The 26,960-nt window shown below is 39.8% G+C and overlaps 1 protein-coding gene across 3 annotated transcripts in view; it reads right to left on the bottom strand.

The window, feature by feature from the left end:
• The window catches only part of Dlg5 (Discs large 5), a 591,115-nt gene that overhangs the window by 29,430 nt on the left and 534,725 nt on the right, over positions 1 to 26,960 (bottom strand). For all 3 annotated transcript variants that reach the window (XM_071693695.1, XM_071693696.1, XM_071693697.1), the window contains 4 exons: positions 26,611 to 26,740; positions 11,206 to 11,341; positions 7,267 to 7,567; positions 2,179 to 2,552 (listed from right to left, as the gene is read on the bottom strand). In XM_071693695.1, the coding sequence (XP_071549796.1) occupies positions 2,179 to 2,552; positions 7,267 to 7,567; positions 11,206 to 11,341; positions 26,611 to 26,740 (941 nt within the window). The remainder of the gene's footprint in view (positions 1 to 2,178; positions 2,553 to 7,266; positions 7,568 to 11,205; positions 11,342 to 26,610; positions 26,741 to 26,960) is intronic.

Here is a 26,960-nt window from a genome sequence, read left to right as displayed (position 1 = left end):
ACTCTCTCACCCCAACTCTCATTTGCCCTTTTTTTCACCTCTTGCACCTTTCTCTTGACCTCCTGTCTCTTTCTTTTATACATCTCCCACTCAATTTCATTTTTTCCCTGCAAAATCGTCCAAATGCCTCTCTCTTCTCTTTCACTAATACTCTTACTTCTTCATCCCACCACTCACTGCCCTTTCTAATCAACCCACCTCCCACTCTTCTCATGCCACAAGCATCTTTTGCGCAATCCATCACTGATTCCCTAAATACATCCCATTCCTCCCCCACTCCCCTTACTTCCATTGTTCTCACCTTTTTCCATTCTGTACTCAGTCTCTCCTGGTACTTCCTCACACAAGTCTCCTTCCCAAGCTCACTTACTCTCACCACCCTCTTCACCCCAACATTCACTCTTCTTTTCTGAAAACCCATAAAATCTTCACCTTAGCCTCCACAAGATAATGATCAGACATCCCTCCAGTTGCACCTCTCAGCACATTAACATCCAAAAGTCTCTCTTTCGCGCGCCTGTCAATTAACACGTAATCCAATAACGCTCTCTGGCCATCTCTCCTACTTACATAAGTATACTTATGTATATCTCGCTTTTTAAAATACAAAGGTATTCAATATAATTTTCTGAGTATCTTTTTCTTACTTTTAAATGCCAGTCAATCATTTAATGACGGAAAAAAATTATCCTGTTTATTTGCAAGTGAAGATAGACAATGTAAGGGTTAAAGAAACATAATGATATAATAGAATTTTAAGAAGAGGGTAATAAAGATGGTACCAGAAACAAGAAAGGTGAGTTATAGGGAAAATGTTACAGGCTATAAATCATACCAGTATGGTATAATGAAGGAGGTGACTTGATTACAAACAAATTTCTTAATCAAACTGGCAGTGTCAAAAATCATCAGTTTTGAAAGATGCAAAGAAAGATCTCTGTAACAGTGATGATAGAAACCTGAACAAAAAGTCTGCTAGAAAAATGTAAAGAAGATGAAAGAACAGAATAAGCTAAGTGATGAAACTGTGAATGTGGACCTATGTAAGTTTAAAAACTTGTATGACAGTCAAGAAAGTTTCAGAGCTGGAACCCCAAAAAAGCCCAACTCCATCTTCATACTACAAAATACAGTTGGTAATCACACAGAAAGAAGGTCTAAAACCAATCAATTACTCTAGGCACAAACAAAATCAGTGGGGTACAACAGTGAATATGTACAATTAACTTACGCAGATTATCAGCTATTACTCTTTTAATAAAAATTTCCTGAAATAATGCAGAACTCTGTGATAGGCCAATGAATAAACACAGTAATGGTCCTCATATAGTTGCAGGCATGAGCCTTGTCAGTGTCTCAACTGAGCTAACCACGAATTACAACATACAGCAGACATAAAAAAATGGGCAACTCATGCAAAAATTCCAAATCCTTTGGCTAAACTAACACTAGAACAACCAATGCTCATGACCAATCAGTCAAATAACTGATCAAAATCATGTTTCTATAAAAGCACCTCTAGCTAGTTGCCAGCAACTCAACACCTTGCTGAAACTGTTCCTGCTGCAGCTAAAGGTCATGTTCCAAAATCCCCCAAGTACTGTCATGTTGAGCTGACTTGGGAATTTCAACATGGAAGTCAAAGCTCTAAATTTTGAAAGACAGTTGGAAATTTTTTTATGATACTCAATAAAGTATTGATGTCAATCACTCCCTAATAAAAACTCAACTCTTCCAAAAAGTCATTTACATTTTTCTTATAAAAGGCTAAAACTGTTGGTAACTGAATACTTGCCATTATGAAGTGCCTGCTCTGATAAATGACCTTATTAGTATACCTTGTTTACAATGGGTTGAGGTTGATCTGTCAACCTTGTTCTTGTTGATGAAGAATCTGATGAAAATTCTAATCTGAAATGATTCTATTTGCAGATATTTGCAAATTTCTCAAAGAACATGCTCTTAGAAAAGCAAGGCCGTGGTCTTCCCTCCCCTTTTACCCAGCCCCCCAAAAATCATGCCTAAAAAGTTACAAACAAATCAACTTACATAAATTGTTCTAAGAAGTAGCATGGTTTTCCTGTAATCACCATAAACTATAGTCAATATTTTCTCTCTGTAAAAGAATAGTTCAGTACCTTCATTCATGATTCAATACTTATCAAAGTTAAAACTCACTTTGGTAATTGTATTGGACAAGCATGGTAACATTGTCTGCAGGTTTGGCCAGCTCAGAGGCAGCTTGTTCTGCTGTTGCATGGCGGAGATCGACACCATTGTATTCTAGGATATGATCACCAGGTCTGAGTCCAGCTTTGGCAGCAGGGGAGTCTGGGGGCACTGCATGAATGAAGATACCCAGAGCATTACCCCCTACCATCTTAATACCCAAGTTAAGAGACTTGTTGAGTTCCAAGTACACAAGTCTTGGTTCACCACTAATATTGCCCACATTACCACCACTTCCACTAATGCCTCCTCCAGAACTGTTTCCAGCTCCACCACCACTGCCACCAATGCTGCTGCCTCCACCACCACTGTTTTCACTCCGTCTGAAATAGAAATATTAAGACTTTTATGAAAATAGTCTTAACAAAAACATTATTCTATTTTGTTATTTTGCTTTGTCGCTGTCTCCCACGTTAGTGAGGTAGCGCAAGGAAACAGATGAAAGAATAGCCCAACCCACCCACATACACATGTATATACATACACGTCCACACACGCAAATATACATACCAATACATCTCAATGTACACATATATATACACACACAGACATATACATATATACACATGTACATAATTCATACTGTCTGCCTTTATCTATTCCCATCGCCACCTCACCACACATGGAATAACAACCCCCTCCCCCCTCATGTGTGCGAGGTAGCGCTAGGAAAAGACAACAAAGGCCCCATTCGTTTACACTCAGTCTCTAGCTATCATGTAATAATGCACCGAAACCACAGCTCCCTTTCCACATCCAGGCCCCACAGAACTTTCCATGGTTCACCCCAGACGCTTTACATGCCCTGGTTCAATCCATTGACAGAACGTCAACCCCGGTATACCACATCGTTCCAATGCACTCTATTCCTTGCACGCCTTTCACCCTCCTGCATGTTCAGGCCCCGATCACTCAAAACCTTTATCACTCCATCTTTCCACCTCCAATATGGTCTCCCATTTCTCCTCATTCCCTCCACCTCTGACACATATATCCTCTTGGTCAATCTTTCCTCACTCATTCTCTCCATGTGACCAAACCATTTCAAAACACCCTCTTCTGCTCTCTCAACCACACTCTTTTTATTACCACACATCTCTCTTACCCTTACATTACTTACTCGATCAAACCGCCTGACACCACATAATCTACACCACATAACCTATCTTAAAACATTCATCTCACACCAAACACATATAACTAAACATGAAGATATATTTATCATTATTATATATATTATATATATCATATATATATATATATATATATGAGTTTGGTAAAGTGTGTGGAAGAAGAAAGTTAAGAGTAAATGTGAATAAGAGCAAGGTTATTAGGTACAGTAGTGTTGAGGGTCAAGTCAATTGGGAGGTGAGTTTGAATGGAGAAAAACTGGAGGAAGTGAAGTGTTTTAGATATCTGGGAGTGGATCTGGCAGCGGATGGAATCATGGAAGCGGAAGTGGATCATAGGGTGGGGGAGGGGGCGAAAATTCTGGGGGCCTTGAAGAATGTGTGGAAGTAGAGAACATTATCTCGGAAAGCAAAAATGGGTATGTTTGAAGGAATAGTGGTTCCAACAATGTTGTATGGTTGCAAGGCGTGGGCTGTGGATAGAGTTGTGCGCAGGAGGATGGATGTGCTGGAAATGAGATGTTTGAGGACAATGTGTGGTGTGAGGTGGTTTGATCGAGTGAGTAACGTAAGGGTAAGAGAGATGTGTGGAAATAAAAAGAGCGTGGTTGAGAGAGCAGAAGAGGGTGTTTTGAAGTGGTTTGGGCACATGGACAGAATGAGTGAGGAAAGATTGACCAAGAGGATAAATGTGTCGGAGGTGGAGGGAACGAGGAGAAGAGGGAGACCAAATTGGAGGAGGAAAGATGGAGTGAAAAAGATTTTGTGTGATCGGGGCCTGAACATGCAGGAGGGTGAAAGGAGGGCAAGGAATAGAGTGAATTGGAGCGATGTGGTATACCGGGGTTGACGTGCTGTCAGTGGATTGAATCAAGGCATGTGAAGCGTCTGGGGTAAACCATGGAAAGCTGTGTAGTTATGTATATTTGCGTGTGTGGACGTATGTATATACATGTGTATGGGGGGGGTTGGGCCATTTCTTTCGTCTGTTTCCTTGCGCTACCTCGCAAACGCGGGAGACAGCGACAAAGTATAATAAAAATTAATAAATATATATTATAAATATTATATTATATATCACTATATATAGATATATCACTAGATATCACTGGGATGTATTTAGGGAATCAGTGATGGATTGCGCAACAGATGCTTGTGGCATGAGAAGAGTGGGAGGTGGGTTGATTAGAAAAGGTAGTGTGTGGTGGGATGAAGAAGTAAGATTATTAGTGAAAGAGAAGAGAGAGGCATTTGGACGATTTTTGCAGGGAAAAAATGCAATTGAGTGGGAGATGTATAAAAGAAAGAGACAGGAGGTCAAGAGAAAGGTGCAAGAGGTGAAAAAGAGGGCAAATGAGAGTTGGGGTGAGAGAGTATCATTAAATTTTAGGAAGAATAAAAAGATGTTCTGGAAGGAGGTAAATAAAGTGCGTAAGACAAGGGAGCAAATGGGAACTTCAGTGAAGGGCACAAATGGGGAGGTGATAACAAGTAGTGGTGATGTGAGAAGGAGATGGAGTGAGTATTTTGAAGGTTTGTTGAATGTGTTTGATGATAGAGTGGCAGATATAGGGTGTTTTGGTCGAGGTGGTGTGCAAAGTGAGAGGGTTAGGGAAAATGATTTGGTAAACAGAGAAGAGGTAGTAAAAGCTTTGCGGAAGATGAAAGCCGGCAAGACAGCAGGTTTGGATGGTATTGCAGTGGAATTTATTAAAAAAGGGGTGACTGTATTATTGACTGGTTGGTAAGGTTATTTAATGTATGTATGACTCATGGTGAGGTGCCTGAGGATTGGCGGAATGCGTGCATAGTGCCATTGTACAAAGGCAAAGGGGATAAGAGTGAGTGCTCAAATTACAGAGGTATAAGTTTGTTGAGTAATCCTGGTAAATTATATGGGAGGGTATTGACTGAGAGGGTGAAGGCATGTACAGAGCATCAGATTGGGGAAGAGCAGTGTGGTTTCAGAAGTGGTAGAGGATGTGTGGATCAGGTGTTTGCTTTGAAGAATGTATGTGAGAAATACTTAGAAAAGCAAATGGATTTGTATGTAGCATTTGTGGATCTGGAGAAGGCATATGATAGAGTTGATAGAGATGCTCTGCGGAAGGTATTAAGAATATATGGTGTGGGAGGCAAGTTGTTAGAAGCAGTGAAAAGCTTTTATCGAGGATGTAAGGCATGTGTACGTGTAGGAAGAGAGGAAAGTGATTGGTTATCAGTGAATGTAGGTTTGCGGCAGGGTTGTGTGATGTCTCCATGGTTGTTTAATTTGTTTATGGATGGGGTTGTTAGGGAGGTGAATGCAAGAGTTTTGGAAAGAGGGGCAAATATCAAGTCTGTTGGGGATGAGAGAGCTTGGGAAGTGAGTCAGTTGTTGTTCGCTGATGATACAGCGCTGGTGGCTGATTCATGTGAGAAACTGGAGAAGCTGGTGACTGAGTTTGGTAAAGTGTGTGAAAGAAGAAAGTTAAGAGTAAATGTGAATAAGAGCAAGGTAATTAGGTACAGTAGGGTTGAGGGTCAAGTCAATTGGGAGGTAAGTTTGAATGGAGAAAAACTGGAGGAAGTAAAGTGTTTTAGATATCTGGGAGTGGATCTGGCAGCGGATGGAACCATGGAAGTGGAAGTGGATCATAGGGTGGGGGAGGGGGCGAAAATCCTGGGAGCCTTGAAGAATGTGTGGAAGTTGAGAACATTATCTCGGAAAGCAAAAATGGGTATGTTTGAAGGAATAGTGGTTCCAACAATGTTGTATGGTTGCGAGGCGTGGGCTATGGATAGAGTTGTGCGCAGGAGGATGGATGTGCTGGAAATGAGATGTTTGAGGACAATGTGTGGTGTGAGGTGGTTTGATCGAGTAAGTAACGTAAGGGTAAGAGAGATGTGTGGAAATAAAAAGAGCGTGGTTGAGAGAGCAGAAGAGGGTGTTTTGAAATGGTTTGGGCACATGGAGAGAATGAGTGAGGAAAGATTGACCAAGAGGATATATGTGTCGGAGGTGGAGGGAACGAGGAGAAGTGGGAGACCAAATTGGAGGTGGAAAGATGGAGTGAAAAAGATTTTGTGTGATCGGGGCCTGAACACGCAGGAGGGTGAAAGGAGGGCAAGGAATAGAGTGAATTGGATCGATGTGGTATACTGGGGTTTACGTGCTGTCAGTGGATTGAATCAGGGCATGTGAAGCGTCTAGGGTAAACCATGGAAAGCTGTGTAGGTATGTATATTTGCGTGTGTGGATGTATGTATATACATGTGTATGGGGGTGGGTTGGGCCATTTCTTTTCGTCTGTTTCCTTGCGCTACCTCGCAAACACGGGAGACAGCGACAAAAAAAAAAAAAAAAAAAATCACTAGATATATCACTATATATCTATCTATATCTCTGATGCCTGATCCAACTGGAACTCCCTTATGGGGGTGGCCATGGTAATAGAGTCTCCATAATTAATGAATTCTAAAAATATATGGAAAGTTTTATGTTAATCATTTTGACACATCACATCTCTGTAAATTGAAGTGTCTATGGAATATACTATCTCACTTCCATACATCTCTCCTACTCTATCATTTCATATTTGATCAACCCTCCTCACATGATGTATTGTCCTTAAACATTACATTTCCATCACATCCACCCTCTTCCACATTTTTCCATCGAAGGCCCATAATACACAGTATTATTCATCAAGTATAAGTTGAATGCTTGGCTACATGAACTAGATTGCCTGTGCTTCCTAGCATTAGCACTACTGTGCTTGATATCTGTTACAACTATACCACCCATTCTGACACTAATTTGCTTACACAGAAAATGGTGAGATTGTCTGAAAAAAATATCTTTAAATTAACCCCCTAACAAAGCTACTCTAATAAGCTTAAAATTCAAAATACGCACAAGATGTACCTGGAAAAAGTTTCTTGTCTCTTGAGGGTATTCATGACATGTGCAATTTCTGGACGAGTAAGTGTGGATCGTGCCGAAGGTGGTAAGGAATGATCAAGGGAATGCTCCAAAGTTTCACGAAGGTCTAGTGGTCCCCTTAAGGTGGATGTAGTTGAAGGGGGCAGATCATCATCACCAACAGCATGAGGAGCTTCATGTGAAGTTGACTTTGGTGAATTACGTGGAGTTGGGGTACCAGAACGGGAGCCCTCAACACTGCTTCCACTGCTACTTCCTTCCCAACCCTCAGCTTCGTGATATTCTGTTGAAAAAAGGAAAAAGAAAAAATCAGACAAAGAAGAAAGCTTGCTACAAATTTTTCCTTTGCTGCATTTCAGTCTATACCAACTTACAGTACATGTTTCTGATCAAACTATTATAAAGCTTTACAGCAAAAATAATGAATAACCTTGGAGAAAAAGTAGCATATCTGAGGGCCTAAGACACAGTGGAAAGTTTCTGACACTTCCACTTACATAAGCAAAATATGTGCCATTTGACAAAGTGAATTCCAATGAAAGGAGTCTGTTCCAAAAGGAGAAAATTATGTTTTGACATTATTTGAATAGCTGTATGTGTCTAACATTTACTTTCAGGAACAGTATTCTACATAAACTACTACATCCTTAAAATATCTAACAATTCAGAGAACTGAACTTAATGCTACATGTAAATCTATATATCACACAAACTCTCTCCAGGTATAAGACAGGGTGCACTTCATAAGAAACTTCTCATCATTCAACACAGTCTCAACACATTTCGGTATTTAAAAATATCCAACACTTGCACTTCCTTATTTCATCCTTTCACCTTAACTTTGGTTTTCCTCTGAGTATTTCCATTCACTTTAATGAAAACCAACTACACACACATATTTCACTTCACTTACTTCTCACTAAAATATCTACAACAGTTATCCTCATTCAAGTCCATTCAAGTTCTTAAATCCACATTCATGTCATAAATGTGGCAGTCTCACTATTTTGCACTTCAGTACAACAGAGCATAATTTGGGATATTTTTTATAATCATGGTGCCAAAACTTACAATCCAAATGAGTAAAAATGACAAAAACTTTCATGAGCTTCTGTAGTGTAACAATTACCAGTGTTATGAATCATATGAATCTTGGAGAAGGCAGTTGGATTACAGGCATCCATGCTATTTATCCCACCCTTAAGGTTAATACAAAAGAGGACCTAGCATAGGATAGAGTAAACATGAACATATGCACATCATCCAAACAGAGTGGAAGGGGCATAATGGCTGCAAGTGGAGATATAAAAAAAAGTCAAGAGAATTGAGAAATACAGACACGTCATCACAGGAAAGCCACTTAGGTTAATACTTCATATGGAGATATGTAGTTCTGAGGTGCTTAAATGGGTAGACAAACTTGTCAGAAATGAGGAGATCAAAGCAAGTGCTTGTCAGAAGTGGCAGACCAAGGGAAGAGAATGAGAAAAACTGGCAAACAGTAAAAAACCAAAAGAACTGATTGATGAACGACAGGTCAGAGGGAGGTGCAACACTCTCATGTCTACCACAAGGAGGCCAAAAGTAGCATGTGCCTTAGCTAAGGAGAGAGTTCTAAATATAAATGCACATGGCATGATGGCAAACTGAAGGAAGTAGAATTCAAAGAAATTATAAAAAGTTGCAGGAGTGGTGGAAATTAAACTAACAAAAAATTAAAGTTTAGCCTTATCCAACCAGATGGGTACACACTAGCAATGAGGTGCACAGATGAAGAAGGCAGGATTTCATTAAAATCCATAAAACATCAATAGATGGAGCCTTCAGGTAATATATAATAGGCAAGTCCATTGTGGGTAGGATGTGCAAATGCATGTGCAATAATCTGATGAACAAAAGTATAATCACACATAAATATGTATGAGAGCAATCCTGTACAGAACCCTAAATGCCAGATGTTACAATAATGAAAGAATATGGATATGCTCATCCTGAAATTTGATAGAAATAAAACAGATGATCACTTTACATTATTTCAAGATAAGGGTATGCATGCAAAAGGGAATGAAGTATATGAAACAAAAGTCACACATTCCACCAAAGATATAAAAAAATAAAAACAAACCTTATACAATGCTTGTAAAAACTGAAAACTCTCTCCATAGCATTACAGAAATGCTACAGTGTAGAAATAAATAAATGTGACTGTGAATGTGAAACAGACACTTAGGATGACAGTGGGTTGAAAAACATATATTTTCACCATGACAAAATGTAGTGGAGAATTATCACTTACAGGATTCTGAATACAAAATAGAATGAGATTTTCAAGGACAATTCAATGGCAAAACAATAATGTTATACAAAAAAAAATGAATCAAAATGGTAATAAGATTAAAAAGGAAAAATTTTGCAAAATGGAAGATTGTACATGACAGAAAACACCGCATAAAGAGCAGAGCATGGTAAACTAAAAAAAAAGAAGAAAAGTTGGCAGTGAGTGAAGACAAGAGCTTGATAAGAAAAGAAATCCTGAGAAGGACATGATATCACACTAAAAAAATGAGAACAGATGATGAATATTTAATACAACATGGACAGGAACCCAAAGTTACTATTCTCTTACATAAACAGAGCAAAAAATAGAACATCACAGATCAAACCCTCAACAATGGAGGCAAAATCTGAAAATTACCCCAAGGAAATATGCAAAATGTCAATCAAACCATACAAATCAGTACTTAACTCAAAATGATGGGAGTAATTAGAGGATAAAGTTTAGCAAGCAAAATAAAAATGCAATCATAAATACTAAGATAGCAGGAAATGATACCAACAGAGCAACCTAAAAAAATTCAATCTGGGACCAAATGGTTCCTGACACATTTCCAAAGAAGACTAAAAAAGCAAAAGCAAAAACTAATGAAGTTTCTGGTAAGGCAACGTCTAGATGAAAAGAAAACTTAATGACATTTTTATAAAAATGCATATGTGACTCCAATACACAAAGGAGGATCTAAGTTATTACACCAAATTATTACACCAAAATATTATACCAAACTATATACATATACATCCACATGAATCTGTACTGGAAAAAAGTACACCAACACAATCATTACCCCATTACAATGAAAATCATGAAACTTCAGTGCATGGGAAAACAGAGATGGAGATGCTGAAAATAATTCAGAAGTTAAAACTGGGGATCCCTCAGAAGGATGAGGAGATACAGAGACAAACTAAAAGAGCAGAAGATGAATCAAATGGACAAAGAAATTAAAAAGAGGAGGGCATCAAGGGATAAAGATCCTCAAAAGTGAAAAGAAAGTAAAAAGAGGGAACCATGTAGAAATACTGTAGTGGGACACTGCACCACTGTGGTTTTGGGGCCAAATAAAAAAAAATAAAATGAAGCAAATCATGGCAATAATCATAACCAATCTCAGAACAGATACCATGAAGATAAGTGGAGAATGTAATGAAAAAAATTCAAGAGAGTTAAATAAAATTTGGAAAGGATCACAGACATGGATGAATCTAAAATCAAGGAAGCTACTTACATATGGGCTACATCAACATGCAGAGTACTGTCAAGTGGGGTACTGAAAGATTTTGATCAACAATGATATTAGGACTGGGAGAGGACCACATCCCACCAAAGGAAGAAAGCACAACTAAAGCACAAGAAATGACAAGAGAATCACTGAAGGCAACAAGCATGGGTAACATAAACAGTAACAGAAATTAAAGAAAAGCAGTAAAAAGAGAAAAGAAGTCCTGTAGTAAGGATGGAGAAGGGTATCATGACAGTATTAAGGCAAAATTAAAGGTGTACCTTCCATAATAACAAAGAAGTTATCAATTCATCCTCCTCAGTAAGGTCACAAAACATTTCCTCTGAATGATGATAATACTTACTATCAGGATTGTATTGAACTAACATGGTAACTGATGTACCACACTGGGAAAGCACCATGGAGGCTGACTGCTTTGTAGCTGATCTTAGGTTGATTCCACAAACTTCTAATAACTGATCTCCAATACACAGACCAACCTGTAAAAAAAAGTAGAAAAGGTTTAAACTAGAAAAGGCTTCATCCTGCATTCTTGTTATAAATACGCTATTCCAAAGCTGGCATGCTTGGGACCTGAATCAAGCTAGATTTCACAATTTCTGGTCTTTGGATTGTTTGTTTTGGCAAGTTCACTAATAATAAAATTAAATTATCAAATGCATAAAAAAAGGCTGTTGTTTACTGAATGAATTACTGTCATTTTTCCTATAATTATAATGCATGGGCTGGAGGGTAAATCTTTGCTTTAACTGTCATGTATAATGTATGCTGAATTTGCAGTCTGATTCAATGACTTGATATACAGTATAACATTGATATGACACTGATAGAACACTGATACACAGTACAGAACAACACTGATATATCTTATCAATGATGTACACACAGTGTTTTACCAGTTTTGTACAGATCAAAACTGATACACAGTTAAAATTTTCATATCAATGTGTAGGTACAATGTTGTATGGCCTAAGAAGAATCAATTTACAAACTCAGCATGTTTTCAAAAGCAGTTTGATAAGGATTCCTATCCTTCTTTTAACATAAATTCAACATATTCTTAGCTGCTGGAACTGAACAGAATGTTGTTGACAGTTTGACATTCATTAAGAATTCATTGGCGTATTTTTTGCCTCCTGGATCTTCCAGTTTCTAAAACACTCTGAATTCTGGGTCACCAGATTTTGGGTTGTGTACCTGTACATGTAGGTGTAAATTCAATGGCTTCTGACAGTAGATGAGGTCACAATTATGAGAATAAGAGAGAGAGAAATTGACTATCAATACTTATGTGATTTTGCCAAAAGGGGAGAGCTAGTGTGCAGCACTCACTGCCCATCTAGCTTCTTTAATATCACTGTTTCTCTGTTCTGCTATGCTCATTACACAAACGTCAATTCTGGATTCACTTGAGACCGATTTCAAAAGGTACTGTAGTTGTTTTATGCATATTCCTTATTACTCCTGGAAGTATATGGAATAATATTTTTTAGCTTGCTTGTACGGCTCTCATATACTTTTCTTTCATATCTTTTTTGGATTTTTTAGACTTGATCACCATTTCCTGTGTTAGCAAGAAAGTGCTAGGAACAAGGAAAAAAAGGTCACATCAGCTCACATCCATTCTCCAGTTGTCATGTGTAATGCAATGAAACCAGAGCTCACTATCCACAACTAGGCACTAGAGACCTTTTTTTTGGTACATATCTCAGTGTATTCTTGCAGACTTAATAACTGCTTCTTTCTTGTTGATAAGATTTAAACACAATGTAGGGTGTTTTGGTCAGGGTGGTGTGCAAAGTGAGAGGGCCAGGGAGAATGGTTTCTTTAAAAGAGACGTGGCAAAAGCCTTGCGGAAGATGAAATCCAGCAAGGCAACAGGCTTGGATGGTATTGCAGTTCAATCTATTAAGAAATGAGGTAACTGTGCTGTTGATTGGTTGGTAAGGATATTCAATGTATGTATAGATCATGATGAAGTGCCTGAGGATTGGTGGAATGCATGTATAATGCCACTGTACAAAGACAAAGGGGATAAAGGTGAGTGTTCACACTACAGAGGCATAGTTTGTCGAGTATTTCTGGCAAAATGTACAGGAGGGTATTGATTGAGAGGGTGAAGGCATGCACAGAGCATCATATTAGGGAGGAGCAGTGTGGTTTCAAAATGGTAGAGGATGTGTGGATCAGATGATTGCTTTGAAGAATGTGTGTGAGAAATATTTAGAAAAACAGATGGATTTGTATGTGGCATTTATGGATCTAATGATGGCATATGATAAGGGTGATAGAGATACTTTATGGAAGGTCTTAAGAGTATATGGTGTGGGAGGTAAGCTGCCAGAAGCAGTGAAATGTTTTTATTAAGGATGCAAGGCATGTGTACGAGTAGGAAGAGAGGAGAGTGATTGGTTCCCAGTGAAGATCGGTCTGCAACAGGGATGTGTGATGTCTCCACAGTTGTTTAATTTGTTTATGGATGGGGTGATTAGGGAGGTTAATGCAAGAGTTTTGGAGGGAGGGGTGAGTATGAAGTCTGCTTGGAATGAGAGGGACTGGAAAAAGAGTCAGTTGCTGTTTGCCAGTGATACTGCACTGGTGGCTGATTCAAGTGAGAAACTGCAGAAGTTGGTGACTGAGTTTGGAAAAGTGTGCAAAAGGAGAAAGTTGAGAGTAAATGTGAATAAAGCAAGGTTATTGGGTTCAACAGGGTTGAGGAACAAGTTAAATGGGATGTAAGTTTGAATGGAGATAAATGAGGAACAACTTAAATGGGATGTAAGTTTGACTGGAGATAAACTGATGAAAGTGAAATGTTTTGGATATCTGGAAGTGGACTTAGCAGCAAATGGAACCATGGAAGCAGAAGTGAGTCACAGGGAGGGGATAAAGGCTCTGTGAGCAATGAAGAATGTGTGGAAAGAGAACGTTATCTTGGAGAGCAAACATGGGTATGTTTGAAACAATAGTAGTTCAAACAATATCATATGGTTGCAAGGCATGGGTATACACAGGGTTGTATGAAGGAAGGTGGATATGTTGGAAATGAAATGTTTGAGGACATTATGTGGTGTGAGGTGGTCTGATCGAGTAAGTAATGAAAGTGTAAGAGAGATGTGTGGAAATTAAAAAGTGTGACTGAGAGAGCAGAAGAGGGTGTGTTGAAATGGTTTGGACATATGGAGAGCATGAGTGACGAAAGGTTGACAAAGAGAATATATGTGTCAGAGGTGTTGGGAACAAAGGAAGCGGGAGACCAAATTGGAGATGGAAGGATGGAGTGAAAAAGATTCTGAGCAAATGGGGCCTGAACATACAGGATGGTGAGAGGCATGCAAGGAATAGAGTGAACTGGAACGATATGGTATACCAGGGTCGATGTGCTGTTAATGGACTGAACCAAGACATGAGAGAATGTCTGGGGTAAACCATGGAAAGGTCTCTGGGACTTTGATGTGGATAGGGAGCTGTGGTTTATTGCATAACACAAGACAGCTAGAGACTGAGTGTTAACAAATGTGGCTTTTTTGTCTATTTTCCTTGCGCTACCTCATTGAAGCAGGGGTTAGTGATGCTGATTCTTGTGGGGCTGGGTAGTACTGGGAATGGATAAAAGCCAGCAAGTATGAATAAGTACAGGTGTATATATGTATATGTCTGTGTATGTGTATGTACATATATGTGTATATGTTGATATGTATATGTACGCATATGTGCGTGTATGGGCGTTTATGTATATGTATATGTGCACATGAGTGGATGGGCTATTCTTTCTGTTTCCTGGCACTACCTCGCTGACACAGGAAACGTGATAGAGTGATAGAGTGTAAGAAAGTAAATTCTCGATTGATATGGGTAAAACTGAAAGTTGATGGAGAGAGGTGGGTGATTATTGGTGCATATGCACCTGGGCATGAGAAGAAAGATCAAGAGAGGCAAGTGTTTTGGGAGCAGCTGAATGAGTGTGTTAGTGGTTTTGATGCACGAGACCGGGTTATAGTGATGGGTGATTTGAATGCAAAGGTGAGTAATGTGGCAGTTGAGGGAATAATTGGTATACATGGGGTGTTCAGTGTTGTAAATGGAAATGGTGAAGAGCTTGTAGATTTATGTGCTGAAAAAGGACTGATGATTGGGAATACCTGGTTTAAAAAGCGAGATATACATAAGTATACTTATGTAAGTAGGAGAGATGGCCAGAGAGCGTTATTGGATTACGTGTTAATTGACAGGCGTGCGAAAGAGAGACTTTTGGATGTTAATGTGCTGAGAGGTGCAACTGGAGGGATGTCTGATCATTATCTTGAGAGGCTAAGGTGAAGATTTGTATGGGTTTTCAGAAAAGAAGAGTGAATGTTGGGGTGAAGAGGGTGGTGAGAGTAAGTGAGCTTGAGAAGGAGACCTGTGTGAGGAAGTACCAGGAGAGACTGAGTACAGAATGGAAAAATGTGAGAACAATGGAAGCAAGGGGAGTGGGGGAGGAATGGGATGTATTTAGGGAATCAGTGATGGATTGCGCAAAAGATGCTTGTGGCATGAGAAGAGTGGGAGGTGGGTTGATTAGAAAGGGTAGTGAGTGGTGGGATGAAGAAGTAAGAGTATTAGTGAAAGAGAAGAGAGAGGCATTTGGACGATTTTTGCAGGGAAAAAATGCAATTGAGTGGGAGATGTATAAAAGAAAGAGACAGGAGGTCAAGAGAAAGGTGCAAGAGGTGAAAAAAAGGGCAAATGAGAGTTGGGTGAGAGAGTATCATTAAATTTTAGGGAGAATAAAAAGATGTTCTGGAAGGAGGTAAATAAAGTGCGTAAGACAAGGGAGCAAATGGGAACTTCAGTGAAGGGCGCAAATGGGGAGGTGATAACAAGTAGTGGTGATGTGGGAAGGAGATGGAGTGAGTATTTTGAAGGTTTGTTGAATGTGTTTGATGATAGAGTGGCAGATATAGGGTGTTTTGGTCGAGGTGGTGTGCAAAGTGAGAGGGTTAGGGAAAATGATTTGGTAAACAGAGAAGAGGTAGTGAAAGCTTTGCGGAGGATGAAAGCCGGCAAGGCAGCAGGTTTGGATGGTATTGCAGTGGAATTTATTAAAAAAGGGGGTGACTGTATTGTTGACTGGTTGGTAAGGTTATTTAATGTATGTATGACTCATAGTGAGGTGCCTGAGGATTGGCGGAATGCGTGCATAGTGCCATTGTACAAAGGCAAAGGGGATAAGAGTGAGTGCTCAAATTACAGAGGTATAAGTTTGTTGAGTATTCCTGGTAAATTATATGGGAGGGTATTGATTGAGAGGGTGAAGGCATGTACAGAGCATCAGATTGGGGAAGAGCAGTGTGGTTTCAGAAGTGGTAGAGGATGTGTCGATCAGGTGTTTGCTTTGAAGAATGTATGTGAGAAATACTTAGAAAAGCAAATGGATTTGTATGTAGCATTTATGGATCTGGAGAAGGCATATGATAGAGTTGATAGAGATGCATTGTGGAAGGTATTAAGAATATATGGTGTGGGAGGCAAGTTGTTAGAAGCAGTGAAAAGTTTTTATCGAGGATGTAAGGCATGTGTACGTGTAGGAAGAGATGAAAGTGATTGGTTCTCAGTGAATGTAGGTTTGCGGCAGGGGTGTGTGATGTCTCCATGGTTGATTAATTTGTTTATGGATGGGGTTGTTAGGGAGGTAAATGCAAGAGTTTTGGAAAGAGGGGCAAGTATGAAGTCTGTTGGGGATGAGAGAGCTTGGGAAGTGAGTCAGTTGTTGTTCGCTGATGATACAGCGCTGGTAGCTGATTCATGTGAGAAACTGCAGAAGCTGGTGACTGAGTTTGGTAAAGTGTGCGGAAGAAGAAAGTTAAGAGTAAATGTGAATAAGAGCAAGGTTATTAGGTACAGTAGGGTTGAGGGTCAAGTCAATTGGGAGGTGAGTTTGAATGGAGAAAAACTGGAGGAAGTGAAGTGTTTTAGATATCTGGGAGTGGATCTGGCAGCGGATGGAACCATGGAAGTGGAAGTGGATCATAGGGTGGGGGAGGGGGCGAAAATTCTGGGGGCCTTGAAGAATGTGTGGAAGTCGAGAACATTATCTCGGAAAGCAAAAATGGGTATGTTTGAAGGAATAGTGGTTTCAACAATGTTGTATGGTTGTGAGGCGTGGGCTATGGATAGAGTTGTGCGCAGGAGGATGGATGTGCTGGAAATGAGATGTTTGAGGACAATGTGTGGTGTGAGGTGGTTTGATCGAGTGAGTAACGTAAGGGTAAGAGAGATGTGTGGAAATAAAAAGAGCGTGGTTGAGAGAGCAGAAGAGGGTGTTTTGAAGTGGTTTGGGCACATGGAGAGGATGAGTGAGGAAAGATTGACCAAGAGGATATATGTGTCGGAGGTGGAGGGAGCAAGGAGAAGAGGGAGACCAAATTGGAGGTGGAAAGATGGAGTGAAAAAGATTTTGTGTGATCGGGGCCTGAACATGCAGGAGGGTGAAAGGAGGGCAAGGAATAGAGTGAATTGGAGCGATGTGGTATACCGGGGTTGACGTGCTGTCAGTGGATTGAATCAAGGCATGTGAAGCGTCTGGGGTAAACCATGGAAAGCTGTGTAGATATGTATATTTGCGTGTGTGGACGTATGTATATACATGTGTATGGGGGGGGTTGGGCCATTTCTTTCGTCTGTTTCCTTGCGCTACCTCGCAAACGCGGGAGACAGCGACAAAGTATAAAAAAAAAAAAAAAAAAAATTATAATAATAATAATAATAATAATAATGATAATAATAATATTTATTTATCTATTTATCATACTTTGTCACTGTCTCCCATGTTAGCAAGGTAGTGCAAGGAAACAGACGAAAGAATGGCCTAACCCACCCACATACACATGTATATACATAAACGCCTGCACATGCACATATACATACCTATACATTTCAACGTATACATTTATTTATTTATTTTGCTTTGTCGCTGTCTCCCGCGTTTGCGAGGTAGCGCAAGGAAACAGACGAAAGAAATGGCCCAACCCACCCCCATACACATGTATATACATACACGTCCACACACGCAAATATACATACCCATACATCTCAAGGTACACATATATATACACACACAGACACATACATATATACCCATGCACACAATTCACACTGTCTGCCCCTATTCATTCCCATCGCCACCTCGCCACACATGGAATACCATCCCCCTCCCCCCTCATGTGTGCGAGGTAGCGCTAGGAAAAGACAACAAAGGCCCCATTCGTCCACACTCAGTCTCTAGCTGTCATGCAATAATGCCCGAAACCACAGCTCCCTTTCCACATCCAGGCCCCACACAACTTTCCATGGTTTACCCCAGATGCTTCACATGCCCCGATTCAATCCACTGACAGCACGTCAACCCCGGTATACCACACTGATCCAATTCACTCTATTCCTTGCCCGCCTTTCACCCTCCTGCATGTTCAGGCCCCGATCACTCAAAATCTTTTTCACTCCATCTTTCCACCTCCAATTTGGTCTCCCACTTCTCCTCGTTCCCTCCACCTCCGACACATATATCCTCTTGGTCAATCTTTCCTCACTCATTCTCTCCATGTGCCCAAACCATTTCAAAATACCCTCTTCTGCTCTCTCAACCACGCTCTTTTTATTTCCACACATCTCTCTTACCCTTACATTACTTACTCGATCAAACCACCTCACACCACACATTGTCCTCAAACATCTCATTTCCAGCACGTCCACCCTCCTGCGCACAACTATCCATAGCCCACGCCTCACAACCATACTACATTGTTGGAACCACTATTCCTTCAAACATACCCATTTTTGCTTTCCGAGATAATGTTCTCAACTTCCACACATTCTTCAAGGCTCCCAGGATTTTCGCCCCCTCCCCCACCCTATGATTCACTTCCGCTTCCATGGTTCCATCCGCTGCCAGATCCACTCCCAGATATCTAAAACACTTTACTTCCTCCAGTTTTTCTCCATTCAAACTTACCTCCCAATTGACTTGACCCTCAACCCTACTGTACCTAATAACCTTGCTCGTATTCACATTTACTCTTAACTTTCTTCTTTCACACACTTTACCAAACTCAGTCACCAGCTTCTGCAGTTTCTCACATGAATCAGCCACCAGCGCTGTATCATCAGCGAACAACAACTGACTCACTTCCCAAGCTCTCTCATCCACAACAGACTTCATACTTGCCCCTCTTTCCAAAACTCTTGCATTCACCTCCTTAACAACCCCATCCATAAACAAATTAAACAACCATGGAGACATCACACACCCCTGCTGCAAACCTACATTCACTGATAACCAATCACTTTCCTCTCTTCCTACACATACACATGCCTTACATCCTTGATAAAAACTTTTCACTGCTTCTAACAACTTGCCTCCCACACCATATATTCTTAATACCTTCCACAGAGCATCTCTATCAACTCTATCATATGCCTTCTCCAGATCCATAAATGCTACATACAAATCCATTTGCTTTTCTAAGTATTTCTCACATACATTCTTCAAAGCAAACACCTGATCCACACATCCTCTACCACTTCTGAAACCACACTGCTCTTCCCCAATCTGATGCTCTGTACATGCCTTCACCCTCTCAATCAATACCCTCCCATATAATTTACCAGGAATACTCAACAAACTTATACCTCTGTAATTTGAGCACTCACTCTTATCCCCTTTGCCTTTGTACAATGGCACTATGCACACATTCCACCAATCCTCAGGCACCTCACCATGAGTCATACATACATTAAATAACCTTACCAACTAGTCAACAATACAGTCACCCCCTTTTTAATAGATTCCACTGCAATACCATCCAAACCTGCTGCCTTGCCGGCTTTCATCTTCCGCAAAGCATTTACTACCTCTTCTCTGTTTACCATATTATTTTCCCTAACCCTCTCACTTTGCACACCACCTCGACCAAAACACCCTATATCTGCCACTCTATCATCAAACACACTCAACAAACCTTCAAAATACTCACTCCATCTCCTTCTCATATCACCACTACTTGTTATCAACTCCCCATTAGCGCCCTTCACTGAGGTTCCCATTTGCTCCCTTGTCTTACGCACTTTATTTACCTCCTTCCAGAACATCTTTTTATTCTCCCTCAAATTTAATGATACTCTGATCATCATCTTGTGGAGGCTAAGGTGAAGATTTGTATGGGTTTTCAGAAAAGAAGAGTGAATGTTGGGGTGAAGAGGGTGGTGAGAGTAAGTGAGCTTGGGAAGGAGACTTGTGTGAGGAAGTATCAGGAGAGACTGAGTACAGAATGGAAAAAGGTGAGAACAATGGAAGTATGGGGAGTGGGGGAGGAATGGGATGTATTTCGGGAATCAGTGATGGATTGCGCAAAAGATGCTTGTGGCATGAGAAGAGTGGGAGGTGGGTTGATTAGAAAGGGTAGTGAGTGGTGGGATGAAGAAGTAAGATTACTAGTTAAAGAGAAGAGAGAGGCATTTGGACGATTTTTGCAGGGAAAAAATGCAATTGAGTGGGAGATGTATAAAAGAAAGAGACAGGAGGTCAAGAGAAAGGTGCAAGAGGTGAAAAAGAGGGCAAATGAGAGTTGGGGTGAGAGAGTATCATTAAATTTTAGGGAGAATAAAAAGATGTTCTGGAAGGAGGTAAATAAAGTGCGTAAGACAAGGGAGCAAATGGGAACTTCAGTGAAGGGCGCAAATGGGGAGGTGATAACAAGTAGTGGTGATGTGAGAAGGAGATGGAGTGAGTATTTTGAAGGTTTGTTGAATGTGTTTGATGATAGAGTGGCAGATATAGGGAGTTTTGCTCGAGGTGGTGTGCAAAGTGAGAGGGTTAGGGAAAATGATTTGGTAAACAGAGAAGAGATAGTAAAAGATTTGCGGAAGATGAAAGCCGGCAAGGCAGCGGGTTTGGATGGTATTGCAGTGGAATTTATTAAAAAAGGGGGTGACTGTATTGTTGACTGGTTGGTAAGGTTATTTAATGTATGTATGACTCATGGTGAGGTGCCTGAGGATTGGCGGAATGCGTGCATAGTGCCATTGTACAAAGGCAAAGGGGATAAGAGTGAGTGCTCAAATTACAGAGGTATAAGTTTGTTGAGTATTCCTGGTAAATTATATGGGAGGGTATTGATTGAGAGGGTGAAGGCATGTACAGAGCATCAGATTGGGGAAGAGCAGTGTGGTTTCAGAAGTGGTAGAGGATGTGTCGATCAGGTGTTTGCTTTGAAGAATGTATGTGAGAAATACTTAGAAAAGCAAATGGATTTGTATGTAGCATTTATGGATCTGGAGACGGCATATGATAGAGTTGATAGAGATGCTCTGTGGAAGGTATTAAGAATATATGGTGTGGGAGGCAAGTTGTTAAAAGCAGTGAAAAGTTTTTATCGAGGATGTAAGGCATGTGTATGTGTAGGAAGAGAGGAAAGTGATTGGTTCTCAGTGAATGTAGGTTTGCAGCAGGGGTGTGTGATGTCTCCATGGTTGTTTAATTTGTTTATGGATGGGGTTGTTAGGGAGGTGAATGCAAGAGTTTTGGAAAGAGGGACAAGTATGAAGTCTATTGTGGATGAGAGTGCTTGGGAAGTGAGTCAGTTGTTGTTCGCTGATGACACAACGCTGGTGGCTGATTCATGTGAGAAACTGCAGAAGCTGGTGACTGAGTTTGGTAAAGTGTGTGAAAGAAGAAAGTTAAGAGTAAATGTGAATAAGAGCAAGGTTATTAGGTACAGTAGGGTTGAGGGTTAAGTCAATTGGGAGGTAAGTTTGAATGGAGAAAAACTGGAGGAAGTAAAGTGTTTTAGATATCTGGGGATTGGATCTGGCAGCGAATGGAACCATGGAAGTGGAAGTGAATCATAGGGTGGGGGAGGGGGCGAAAATCCTGGGAGCCTTGAAGAATGTGTGGAAGTTGAGAACATTATCTCGGAGAGCAAAAATGGGTATGTTTGAAGGAATAGTGGTTACAACAATGTTGTATGGTTGCGAGGCGTGGGCTATGGATAGAGTTGTGCGCAGGAGGGTGGATGTGCTGGAAATGAGATGTTTGAGGACAATGTGTGGTGTGAGGTGGTTTGATTGAGTAAGTAATGTAAGGGTAAGAGAGATGTGTGGAAATAAAAAGAGCGTGGTTGAGAGAGCAGAAGAGGGTGTTTTGAAGTGGTTTGGGCGCATGGAGAGAATGAGTGAGGAAAGATTGGCCAAGAGGATACATGTGTCAGATGTGGAGGGAACGAGGAGAAGTGGGAGACCAAATTGGAGGTGGAAAGATGGAGTGAAAAAGATTTTGAGTGATTGGGGCCTGAACATGCAGGAGGGTGAAAGGCATGCAAGGAATAGAGTGAATTGGAATGATGTGGTATATCAGGGTCGACATGCTGTCAGTGGATTGAACCAGGGCATGTAAAGCGTCTGGGGTAAACCATGGAAAGTTGTGTGGGGCCTGGATGTGGAGAGGGAGCTGTGGTTTCGGGCATTATTGCATGACAGCTGGAGACTGAGTGTGAACGAATGGGGCCTTTGTTGTCTTTTCCTAGTGCTACCTCGCACACATGAGGGGGGAGGGGGATGGTATTCCATGTGTGGCGAGGTGGCGATGGAAATGAATAGGGGCAGGCAGTGTGAATTGTGTGCATGGCTATATATGTATGTGTCTGTCTGTGTATATATATGTGTACAGTGAGATGTATAGGTATGTATATTTGCGTGTGTGGGCGTGTGTGTGTGTACATTGTGTATGGGGGTGGGTTGTGCCATTTCTTTCGTCTGTTTCCTTGCCCTACCTCGCAAACGCAGGAGACAGCGACAAAGCAAAATAAATAAAAATAAATATAAATAATAATAATAATAATAATAACAATAACAATAATGATAACAAAAAACACTGTCCTTTATCTCCTCAACTTTTTGTCATGCACACATCATCATGTATTTTTCTTTTCTTTCTAAGCTGTAACGTTCAAGTTCTTTCAAACTCTATCGGTAGTTCGTCTGTACCATCCCGTTGATTTTGCTTAAGAATTGCTTTTGAGTTCACTCTTACTTGACTATAGCCGTTTATTTGGTTGGTGACTATAAGACACAGATTGTTAACTTTTGTGCCTCATGCACAATTTCATCAACAATTTTCAGTCTCTGTGCTGAAAATTTTCTTCATTCCACCCATTATTACTTGGGCCTATAAAACAATCTTCCCAAAATGTTCTGTACCATAAAGTTTTTAAACTTTGTATCTAAAAGTTGGAATTTCAAAGTCCATGTCAAAATGACTTAGCTAAATTGTCTGTTCAATAGTGAAACTTAAAGGTGTGCATTACAATAATGAAAATTTGTATATGGTACTCTAAACTAACTGATTTGTATAAATCACAGCTACAATGAAGTAAATGTGATTTATTATAAGGTACTGATATTAGAAACTTGACACTAATCATGTTTAAGAGAAAAAAGCTGGTAAAAAGAAGTCTATTACATTAAAGTGAAATCAAATGTGCTTAAGCATCTTGAGCAAAGTGACTAGGTGACTGATATTATTAATCAAATGGTAAGAGGGGAATCCAACATGCATACCATATGGAAGATTAAGCTCTTTAGTGCTATAGCCATTAATTATTGCTAGCACAGTAGGGGGCTACTGGCATCAATCTATACACATAATTTATAACCACAAGTTAATTTTGTACATATTGTAGGCTCTCCTGGCTGTCCACATATGCAACCCAAAGAAAAAATGAGATATTGGAGCAGTCTGGGGACCTCAGTAAACCACTAGTGACCATGGTGAACACCAATTTCCATGATGTCCCTGGTGGTTTTCAGTGCCCTACTCACAGGGAATATATGCATCAGATGAGAAAGAAATCTCTAGCTATAATTCATACTTACTTCCTGCCCTGGGAGTTCCTACTCTCCTTATTAGGCCCCTAAAGCACACAGGAAAATGGCCAAATCCACCAATTACGACCACAGGACATAGAGTGTTATGAAGTTATGAGAGAGTCTAAGTAACAAGAATATAGGGTCATTGAATAGTACTTATTCAATGTCTTCTTCATGGCAGATGCATCATGGACATGAAGGGTCTTGGGATACATTGAAATAGTGTTTGTAGTGTTTTACTAATGGGTAATGTCCATGGGTAATGTCCAGAGAACAGGTGGGAAAGTGTGACTTAAATTTGTCCGAGGAGTGTGGTTTCTGAATGGTATATTTCTGGTGCATTAGAAATTAAAATCATGTTGGGAGGCTGGTTGTTGAGGATTTGTCAGGTTATTTTAGTTTATGCATGTTCTATCAGTGTTATATTTGCTGGAGGAAGTGAGATCTGTAAGAAGAGGTCACTGATATGTGAGGCAGGGTTATGCTTTTTATTTCCACTTAGAGGCTGGTGGTAAGTCAGTGGTTAGTGGTCAGTTAGTGATCTGAGTTGAAGGGGCCTAAAGCTGTTGCACTGAACTGGGTGCCATTATTTCATTGTGAGGGTGTTCAGTGTTTGTGAAATGGAAATGTATTATGTTGATAAAACTGATGATGACACACTCATAAAACCATACAGAACCAAAATTATAAAATATGAGTTCATATGTGTTTATGTGGTCAAAAGGTCCCTTTAATGACTCAGATCAGGGGTCTTGATATATATGAAAAAAAATAGTTTTGATAGTTTATGTTCACCTATCAACCCTTAACCTTTTCACCGTGCTGTGTTGTTAAGATGCAAGTGACATCTCTAGATACCATGTGGAGTCATATAGGGAAGAGCCTTTTTACTATTCTGTCCTTTCCTCATCCACTCAGTATAAGACGAGTAAAATCTAAGTTCAAAACAGATAACCTGAACATGGGCCCTCTGTTGCCTGTCTTTCCAATGTATTCCCATGAATAATATCAAAGAAATTTCAAATTTTTTCTAAATCAATCTACAATAATGAAAATTGCATCTGGTGTCATGCTCAGATAACATATATGTACTTTCTTTGATGTTCTGAGGGACTGATATGCATGATACTTTTTTCTAGCTGTGGCAGTACACTGCTAATGACAGCTATGGATAAATGGTGGAAAAAAAAACATCAGCTGGGATTTCAAACAGAGACAGGAAGTCTGGGTATTGAGAGGACTAATGACAGCACTTCAATGGTTGTCAAGTTGCACGCCTTTGACCCAGGTAGCTGTCTTTTCTTTCTGCTGCACCCATAAGCAAACTGCTGGCATCCTGTCCAGAAAGATACAATCTATCCATGTCACACATAACACTTGACAACATTCACACAACTCATTTTTCATAATTTTAGACTTTCCTGCAGTTAGTACTATGTGCTAGCCCTGCCTTCTAGCAAAATTGTAAGAGCAATAAACAGAAGTAGTAGGTAAGAACATTAGGCACTAACATTAAGTAGATATATTGGGAAGATGCATACAGTACGAACATTAGGTAGAAGCCTTTGGAGGCATTGTGCTAAAATTGCTCTCAGCGGTGGCCTGTTAAGGATGAGGCACTAATGGCTAAGAAACAGCACTGGAGTTCACCAGTTAGGGATACTCTTTAGCCGTGGCCATCCCCTTGAGGAAGTTCCTGGAGGGAACAGGTGTCAGAGATGTAATCAAACTGTCTGTGATGACAGGACCATTCATATAAGTGTCATCAAAAAATGAAAGGAACACATTAAGGGTTTATTAACCAGGAAGAAAAACTACATTCTGCTTTTTACTGCACACAAGGGAATGGGCCAAAAATCCACTGGGCACAAAGAAGGGTAAAATAAAGGGGAGTAGTCAAAGTGTACAACTTTTATCAGCTCTAACACTGCTGCAACTGTGTACTTTACTGATGGAAAAAATGGAAAACTTACTGAATGTTTGGATATAAAATCAACATCAAAGGAGGGTCCTATTAAGTATAACAATATCTTAAGAAAAAGCCCAGAGTCTCATTGAAGAATTTCAAAATAAAAAGGGATAATCATCTAATGCTGAAAATTCTAAAACTAGTCCTACTTATCTAAGTGTTTCAGGATAGGAACTAACTTACACATAATGCAGAGCACTAGCAGGATTACCTTCTCTAATTTCCTCATCAATAAGAACCTTACAACATTCAGGGAAAAATATTTCCTCCTTGTACTTTCATCAACCATGGGTCTATCTGCTTTCCCTTTAAAGATTTTCACAATAAACAATATGTAAAACTACAAATTAACACATATATTCAAATGCACAACGAAATGGCAGATTTGAACTGAGACTGCATCTACTTCACTAACTTGCAATGACCCCCAAATGTTATGCCAGTTATTTGGGACATAGAAGACAAACCTACAATAAAGTTTTTTCTTACATATTCAAAATCACCTATTTGTACAGTAACTTTCAATGAAGATATCAGTAATATCAAACATTAATATGCAACAGTAATCTGAGAAAGTCAGAGTATAAGGAATTTCTCAAAGCTAATGCAGTGCTCACCAAATATCCTTTTTCTCGTACAGTTCAGTTTCTGGGATACCACACTTGAGTATTCTACCTGTATTGCCAAACCAATCCACCACTTTGATTCCTATCCAATTTCTCTCTCATGCAAAAGACAGCACAGCATAAACTGTACACAAAAAACCAACAGTTTTACAGTTGCTTCCTTCCAAAATAAAAACTTACAGAACAGCAGCAACGGTAATGAAAAAGTACGGTATAAATGTCATCGATCAACCAATAACAAATATCTTACTTGTGATGCCAGAGAGTTGACAGTGACACGAGACACATAGACTCCTCCATTCTCAAGGCACCGTATTTGAATCCCTAGTGGTTCTGAAGACTTCTCAATATCAATGCTTCTTATGTCTCCTGGATTTAGTCTAAAAACAATATAATATATCAATAAACAATCAAATTCATCATATTCTGAGAAATTAAAACCATTAATTAAAAGAATTTACCCTTATATGATTTTTCAAGTTGGATGGCAATGTCTCATGAAAAATGAAATTTCTTAATCATTAACAATAATATGAAGAAAATATTGTCTATCTTAAAACAGGGAAAATATGAAAGTTTTGATTGGGTTTATCCACAACT

This window comes from Panulirus ornatus, chromosome 56 (assembly GCF_036320965.1).
Source record: "Panulirus ornatus isolate Po-2019 chromosome 56, ASM3632096v1, whole genome shotgun sequence".
In the NCBI taxonomy this organism is placed as follows: Eukaryota; Metazoa; Arthropoda; class Malacostraca; order Decapoda; family Palinuridae; genus Panulirus; species Panulirus ornatus.
The sequence above is the reverse complement of the archived record's forward strand: the minus strand, read 5'-3'. Positions and strand labels throughout refer to the sequence as shown.